The 8,810-nt window shown below is 31.1% G+C and overlaps 1 protein-coding gene across 1 annotated transcript; it reads left to right on the forward strand.

Annotated features, from left to right (window-relative positions):
- The first annotated feature begins 1,316 nt into the window (after window positions 1–1,316).
- On the forward strand, window positions 1,317–7,996 carry LOC110685204 (expansin-B3-like). Its single transcript, XM_021861688.1, has 4 exons — window positions 1,317–1,727; window positions 2,840–3,146; window positions 4,212–4,341; window positions 7,287–7,996. The coding sequence occupies exons 1-4, from the start codon at window positions 1,565–1,567 to the stop codon at window positions 7,482–7,484; spliced, it is 798 nt and encodes a 265-aa protein (XP_021717380.1). The 5' UTR covers window positions 1,317–1,564; the 3' UTR covers window positions 7,485–7,996.
- Window positions 7,997–8,810: the final 814 nt, after the last annotated feature.

The raw sequence follows: 8,810 nt of genomic DNA on the forward strand, positions 1-8,810 counted from the left end.
TCTCTCCTTTTTTTTTTTTTTTTATTATTATCATGTATAAACAATATATTAATCATGTTCGTTTAAAAAATATCTATTAATCATGTAATTAGTATCATGCTTAGGATTGTATTAACAATTATTTAGTACCATGTTTAGGATGCGTTAATTCGCTATTTAATTATTATCAAGTTGCTTCCTATATCTACGCAGGTTTATTTGATTTATTGACTTATGCATCGTAAAAAAATGATTTATTGTGTTTGATCACTGATAGCATATTTTAATCAAGACCTATAGTTGAAAATCAGGCCTAATGCTTATAAAATGGATATAAAAGGAAAGTATTGTGATTGTTATAAAACGAAGGAATGAAGTATTAAACAAACTAAAAAATACCAAAGTATGTTTTATTTATTTAATTTCACTTATTCGAATTAGTCTAAACTTAATTTTTTTTTTCGTGAAAAGAAGGAGAATAAAACAATTTTTAAAAGATGAATGAAATACTCCCTCTGTATTTAAATAAGTGAAACATTTCCCTTGTGTACGTACGCGAGTGCAACACTTTGACTGATGATATTTTTTATTACCGATAAGTAAAAATTATAACAATTGAACATTAGATGAATCTTTATTATCGATAAGTAAAAATTGTAACAATTGAACATTAATAAATTATTCATTGAGATGATTCTAACAAGTACCAATTATATTTATTCTTATGTATAAATCACAAACACTAGTCAAAGTAAATTAGATAAATAGTGTAAAAAGGCAAAACTTTTAACTAGTTTAAAAAATGAGGGAGTACATTTTCACAAGTTTCATATGTGGTTGGCCATACCGTGTGACCGGCGTTACTTATTCAAAGGTTATCCGATTAGGGGTTACTTGGCTAGTCAGGGGTTATTCGGTCGGTTAGGGGTTACCTGCTCAAGGGTTACTCGATCGATTAGGGGTTATTCGGTAAATGTTACTTGGTTAGGGGCTACTCGATCAAGGGTTACTCAATCAGTGAAAGGTTACCCATTTAGTATTTTGGTGTGTGTTAGCCGGTCATACAATGTAACCAGTCATATAGAAAACGCATTGATATATTTTAATAAAAAATAATTTAGCGCTACCTTTCCAATTGAAAACTAACAATAAAGATACGAATCAAGCGTAATTAACGCCAATACCGTTAACGGACCAATCACAGAACGAAGTGATGGCAGTTATGTAAATATGCCATGGAATTGTTTTTTTTTTTTTGGTCCCCACAATAGTTTCAAGTAATGAATTCGCAACTGTGTGTAACATCCCTCGGCTTTTGGGCATTATAAAACGAGGCCACCACTTTGGGTCTGAAAAACAGAACAAACTAACACCACTACTCTCACTAATCACTATTCACTTTCTTTCTCTTTTTCTAGGGTAAACAAAAGAAGAGCATTTCTTGATTTTCTTCTTTGTTGCCCCCCCAAAAAATAGAAGTGCCTGTAAATTTTTATTTAACTCGCCGATATACTTTCCCTCCGACATTGTTTTGTTCTGGCCTCTTTTACCTTCGCGTACTCGAGAATTTAGATTTTTACCTACAATGTGGTCGTTTAAGAAGCATTTGAGCCTTTGTTTAGTTGGGGCATTATTGATTTTTGGGTTTGAGGAGGTTGTTGCGACGGCATTGCGCAGGAAAACCGTCGCACATTGGAAACCCGCTACCGCTACTTGGTACGGTGAACCTAATGGTGACGGCAGTGATGGTGAGTGTGCTTACTTTTACTTCAGTAATTTTAACATAATTATTGTCAACTTTTTAATGTTAATTAGTGCATTAGCGTAAATTATTTTTACTAATATAGCATTGCGTTGATATTTTTGTTAGTAATGTGAAAGCTCTTGTCTATTCCGATTACTTTATATTCTAAGGGTATAGCTTAGTTTACTAGGCTAATAAATTAACATACATAGACTTTATGTCATAAACTCATAATTAATTGGTCCTACATTCTCAATTTTATTATTGTATAGTAGAAGTAGTTTTTTCAGTAAAAATAAAATTGCCCGGCCTTGTTTCTACTGACTTTTTTCTAAGTGTGACTGACATCTTGTTAATGCGATACTTTAATTAATAATGATTTTAATTATCAATACGTATGAATTATAAAAATGTTACTATTTGATAATCAATTCTAACAAGTACCCATATAGTTATGGGTAATTTTACGTATACACAATCATTGATCAAAATAGTGGGGTAATACTCTTTAGTACAAAAAAACAAATGGAACACCTAAATAAAAATGGACTAAAATTAATCTACACTATTTGACTTTTGTTTGTAGTGATTACCAACATGTTTAACTGTTGGATACATATAGAGAATAGTTGTAGGTGATAATTATCGAATTATAACTGCAATTTTTCTAGGAAATTTTTTTAATTGCTACCATCACATAAATATTTTCCCTTACTGTAAGTAAAATTAATAAATTATTTACACTAATTTTCTTTTTAAATGAGGTACAGACTACAGCAGAGGGAGTAAATTATCTGCTTACAGTAATTACTTGGCGCTTTTTTTTTCGAAAGAACTTGGCACTTTCTAGAATCTAATGAGTATTAAATTGTTATACTCCTTCATATGGCTTAATTTTATCCATAAAAAAAAAGTTTTATTTGGATCCTGCATTTTATACTTACTGCAGTATAAACGATGTATTAGGAGTTCATATTACATTATCAATGTGATTATTACGAGTATTTTTTTTTTCATCTATAAAAGTAGTTAAAATTTTCTTAGGCAGCTAAAATTCTTAATTAAGATGATACACGAGATAATTAGTGAATAATAAAGACGGAAAAATTGATGCAGGTGGGGCATGCGGGTACGGATCATTAGTGGATGTAAGACCATTTAAGGCACGTGTCGGTGCGGTTAGCCCGATCCTATTCAAGAACGGAGAAGGTTGTGGGGCCTGTTATAAGGTCAAGTGTTTGGACAGTGAAATTTGTTCTAGGAGAGCCGTTACTGTTGTCATTACTGATGAGTGCCCTGGTGGTTATTGTTCCGGTGGAAATACCCATTTTGACCTTAGTGGTGCCGCCTTCGGTCGCTTAGCCATTGCAGGTGAAGGTGGCCAGATTAGAAACCGTGGGGTCATTAATGTCATTTACCGAAGGTAACTTTCTTTCTCTCTCTTTTTATTTGCTGTCTTGTTGAGTCGTGTAAGGTTGTGTTTTTTTCGATCAGTTATAACCTATAAGGATGTTAAATGAAAGCGATTTAAGGACTTAAGGTTCTTTGATTATAAATATTTTCTCGATTTATACTAGTTGACACATTTATTTAATAAGGTTGTTAATACATAATTTCAATTTAATTTGTACTACTTTTATGAAAATTAGGATTTATATCAATATACCATTATACACTTAATTTTTACTTGTCTAATGTTGGTTTAATTTATACTCCGTATTAATAGCCAATAGGGGCAGATTTGGGAGGTGGGTTATGTAATTTTGTTCTCATTTGCTTTGCCTTTTTTGACTGGAAGCTTTTCTGACGTCATTTATTTTGACTATTTGACTGCATTGAGATGTACTGTGTTTACTGTTTAGTATACTCACTGTTGACTGCTCTGTTCAGGCTTCTCTACTGGTACTTTTGTTGCTAACTGACTGAGAATTTGCTACGGAAAACTTGTTTTATACTCGAACTTCGTATAAATTATCATTATTATTATACTTCCTATATGAATAATTTTTTTTATTGATTCAGATTCCAAAAATCTTTAAGGGGTAAAATTGTAAATATGAAATTTTTTGTTCTCATTGAAAAAGGTGAAAAGTTATGGTTATATGTGAGTTTGTGACCAAAGTCTGTCTCACTATATTATAACCACCCAATTGTTACTTGTTAATGCAAATTTTTATCTATAAACTCCCATTAAGTCATGTTTAACTGTTGACTAATGCTTTTTTTTTTTTTTTTCCTGTCCTATAACACAAGTAATTTTGTTTTTAATTTTCTTTTCTATAAACGTTAATCGGAATATATTCACAATTAACTTTGGTCGAACTTGATTTGCTATAACATAGTACAAGTATTTTACAAATATACTGTTGATTTTTTAAAACATATCAAATTAAAAGATTATTTTTTTTTTATTTTTATTTTATCAATTTTACGGCTAATAAATTTATCTTAAATATATTTTTAACTTAAGTTTCTATCAAAATTATAGGACACCTTGTAAATATCCTGGAAAGAAGGTAGCCTTCCATGTAAACGAAGGCTCGACTAATTATTGGCTTTCTCTTTTGGTGGAATTCGAAGATGGAGATGGTGATGTAGGTTCAATGCACATAAGAGAGGTAATTTGTTCATGCGTCATTTCATACATTTTTCCTATATTAATAATAACGCCTCGTTTTCTTTTTCATTCAATACTAATATAAAACCCTTATTATGATCGTGTTTTGAAGACATTATTAGGATATATGGATACTAAGAGCATCATTAATGGTTGTAGTCAAAGATTTACTTGCGATGTTTATAAATTCCTAGCTTACTAGCCTACTACTAAGCTGATCATTTACAAGACATGATAAAAGATACTTACCATACAAACAGTGATAAAGTTCAAATAATGAATTATGTAATGATAAACTAAGAAGTAGAATAAAGTTTCTATTTTTGAGTTCAAAAGATGCATTTTAAAATATAATTTGTTAGTGGTTCACGAGATCATCATAAAAAAAAGTTGCGTCTTTTAATCTTTGGTGCCCAAAAAGCACTAAACAAAAGCAGTGGAAATCTCTGAAGGCAATATCTTTTCATTTCTAGTAGAATAATTTTCCTGAAAAATTATAAAAAAATAGGTAGCTTTTGTGTAATACAAAATTAATACATATACATTTTTCATTGCAAAACTTTAACGATCAATAACTTAATTCTTCACAAGTAAAAATTATAAAAGTTATATATTATGATATTACTTATTGAGACGAATTTAAAAAGATTACACGTGAATATGTTTTTCCTAATTCCAAATATCACGGAACAAAGTTTGTAATTCCACCAAATCAACGTTCTCAAGCTACAATAATTAACTAAAGAAGAATAGGAAAAAAAAAGTATAGTTGTTCAGAAGATGAATTAAATTTGTCAGTTTTGGTCGTGACAAAGTGTAAATGCGCAGTGTGCGCAATAGAGTGTGTATCATGCTTGCTTAGCTTTAATTTGCTTGACCCTCTTTGCTAAAGATTTTCAGTGCGAGAACATGCAAAAGGACCCTACTTTTTTGTGTGACTTCTTACATCAAAGCATCACCTTGCTGTTTTGAACAAATAATACACCGTAGCCTTATTTTTTTTTTATTTATTTTTTTAATGTGTTTGAATTGGTAATATAATGTGTCTTCAATGTCCTCCTTCCGCTCACAATTAATCGCTTCACTTCACTCATATTTACTACAAAGTAAAGTAATGTTTAACCATTATATATTTAATTATTTAAATACATAAGTAGAGTATATTACTATGAAGTAAATAAAATTTTACATAGTAAAAACATTCAATACTTCTTATGAGATATGTCTTATGTCACTCGGACTTGGGTACCCATGTCGGACACATGCACGTGTTTAAGTGTCCAACTCGGCTATTTTATGAAAAATTTCTTTGATTCTAAACTAAAATGAAGTATCTAAGTATCCTACCTATATCCGAGTGTCGAGGATTTGACACGGATACTTGAAGTGAGATGAAGAGTCCGAGTAACATAGATTATGATAAATGAATGATGTAAATGTCAAAATGTCTCTGTAAAACTTTGCCCTTTCGTTTATGAATGTTTATTTTCATTGTGTTGAAAATTGTGTACAAACCCCCATGTAATATACAGATATGTTTTGAAGGTGTTTCTAGTTGTTTAATTACTAATGATTTCTGGATCGAATGTAGCCTTAATCTATTAACATCACCTGCTCACCTAGGTAGTTAATTAATTAGTATAATGACCTAGCTCATGTGCATCATTATTAATCTAACCAAGTCGTGTTCGCGACTTGACTATAAAACTAAGCTACCCATTACTATTCAAATGATCAGTTTCAGAGAAGCAGAAAATTGCCAACTATGTCTGACGAAAGTATTTAACTTCTAATGTAAACAATTAATTGATGGCTTCTTAATCCATTAATTAACAGTTTAGATTCCCACTAAAAAGAAGGTTTTAGATTAGAGTTGTTACTTTAAAATATACTGATTAAGATCCCCTCATCAGGAGAGAAATTACTTATCTAAGTTATTTTCCCAAAAGTTCTAATATATCTAATAATGATTTTCCCTAAATCGTCATCTCTAGTAGTCTACTAGAAAGTGCATAGTAATGAAATATAGAGAGACAAAAGAACTAGCTACAAATAAGGTTTTCAAGATGCACCATCAAATGTCTTCTCCACTAGAAAAAAAAAGGCATTATAATGAGACAAAGAATTATACTAATTTAAGCATCCTACCTTTAATTTTGAACTTGACATAATTTTCCATAAATTAATAATATCTATGTAAAAAACAGGATGATTTAACATGAGTTAGGTAGATTATTCATTGGCTATATGTACATGATTAGAATTGTGAATCCAATTGTAGCAAAATCATTCTTTCTTGAGGTTCAAATTTGGGAATGTCTCAATGTCATGTCAAATGTATTTTATTTCAATATCATCAGTCACATTAGTGACATACTATGACTTAGCTTTTTTGAAAAAAATATGTACACACGGAGTAAATATAACTATTATATTATTTTAATATTAAACAGTTTTATGATAGCTTTAGTTTTCTTGAAAACTAATTCACATAATTTTCCAAATTAAAGAAACATGGTATTATTAAGGCTATTATACAAGACTTACTATTGAGCATTTTACCACTTATATGGCTCCATACCACTCTAATATCCTAATCTATATTTGACAAAAATTCTGAGAGCTTTTTTGATAAATGAGGTTAGTAAAATAAAACGGAGTAGTATTGCTTGTGCGTTATGTTATATTAGAATATGTTATATGTGTACCAATGAACTTTTTTTTTTCTTCTTTTGTACCAACATATTTGGTTTATCATTTTTCTCTACTTGAACTCGAGCTTGAGTCTTTTTTCGAACAGCGTTAACATTTTGCATCATCCAAAACCTTATTTTGATGTTATTTTCAAACAATGTTATTGGTTATAAGCTCTTTCTACTAGTACTTGTAATTATAAGAGTTGGAGCTTAAAGCTAACATGTGAGTGTCTTTGATTGAAATTGGCAGGCAACATCAAGTGAGTGGATTGAAATGACGCATTTGTGGGGAGCAAATTGGTGCATAATTGGGGGACCTTTGAAGGGCCCATTTTCGGTTAAATTGACAACACTTTCAACGGGAAGAACCCTCTCAACTAGGGATGTCATTCCACAGAATTGGTCACCGACAGCCACTTATACTTCTCGCCTTAACTTCCTTCCCTGACTATCGTGATCCATTATCGTGAAACTGTATCATACAAGACTTTGTCTTTTGAAGGATCGTGCATTCAACATTCGTATGGGATGGTGCACATGCAACTTAATATTGTGTTTCATTATTGTTTGTCTTTTTTTTTGGAAGAAAGATGAAAAGTAGCATCCGATGCTCTATCATTTTTCTTTGATTATCCTCTCAAAGTCTTTGTAATTGATGCTTCTTTATAGTAGGGTGATCTGGAAGGGTTTGAAGGGAGCCCTCTCCTAAAGGAGGAGAGAGAGCGACAGCATGTGAGTCTTCGTTGTATGATACTATATAGTAGTATATGTGGAGTTGTAAGTTTGTGAGTTATTTATTCATGTTGTGTTTGTGTTTTTTTAATCATGAATGGGTAGCTTCAAGTTCAAATGTAAGTTGTGATTATGGATGGATGAAAAATATAATATGTAAGACTATCTACAAAAGGGTATACCCCTTTGTTTTTGTATTGAAAATTTCATCATTCTAGCTGTTATTGACTTCTTTTCTTCATTTATGGTTTTGTATGGTGACCCACTAATTTTCTTTATAGCACACAATCAATTTAGAAACAAACTAAGATATATAGTGTGATCCAATGGATGCTTACAATTTTAGTGGGTCAAATAATCTTTGATGCTTATCTATTGTTTTGGGTGAAACAAATGTGTTGAAGACTTTGACTTTTATTAGTGGATTGAAGATCGGTTTGGATCGGTGAGATGATCCGAAAAACACCTACACAGAAGAGCACATTAACTGGTCTGGGGGTCTGTTTTAGGAAACCCCTTCGATGCCTAAGTTAGTATATGAGATTGAAAGCTCAATGAGAGAATTTAATGCTTGCAAGTGTAGTTAATGGGAAGTGATTTGTAGACCTTTGTTTTAGTGATTTTGGAGTATTTATACCTTACAAATATGGGCCCCAACATTGATGGGCTGATTTGGTCAAAATGGCAAAGGGATTTGCTTTGTGGACTTTAGATGTGTTAGACTTGAGGCATGGAGAAGTGTGCAAAGTTTAAGCTAGATCTGCGTGCAGCCAGAGCTGGCTGGTCTCGCGACCAGAAATAAATATTTACTACGACGAAAATGAATATTTAGTAATTGAACATATTTGAAAAGTGGCTAGTTCTCTCCAACAAAAATTAACATTTACTAAAAATAAAAATGAACATTTAGTAATTAAACATATTTGAAAAGTAACATTAAAACTGCAAATGTATATCAAAAAATTGAGATGAATATTTCTTTAAATGACAATGAACACTTTTTTTTTTAATGAAAAATGAATTCCAAATCAAAAGAAAGAAA

Source organism: Chenopodium quinoa, unplaced genomic scaffold (genome assembly GCF_001683475.1).
Source record: "Chenopodium quinoa cultivar QQ74 unplaced genomic scaffold, ASM168347v1, whole genome shotgun sequence".
Lineage (NCBI taxonomy): Eukaryota > Viridiplantae > Streptophyta > Magnoliopsida > Caryophyllales > Amaranthaceae > Chenopodium > Chenopodium quinoa.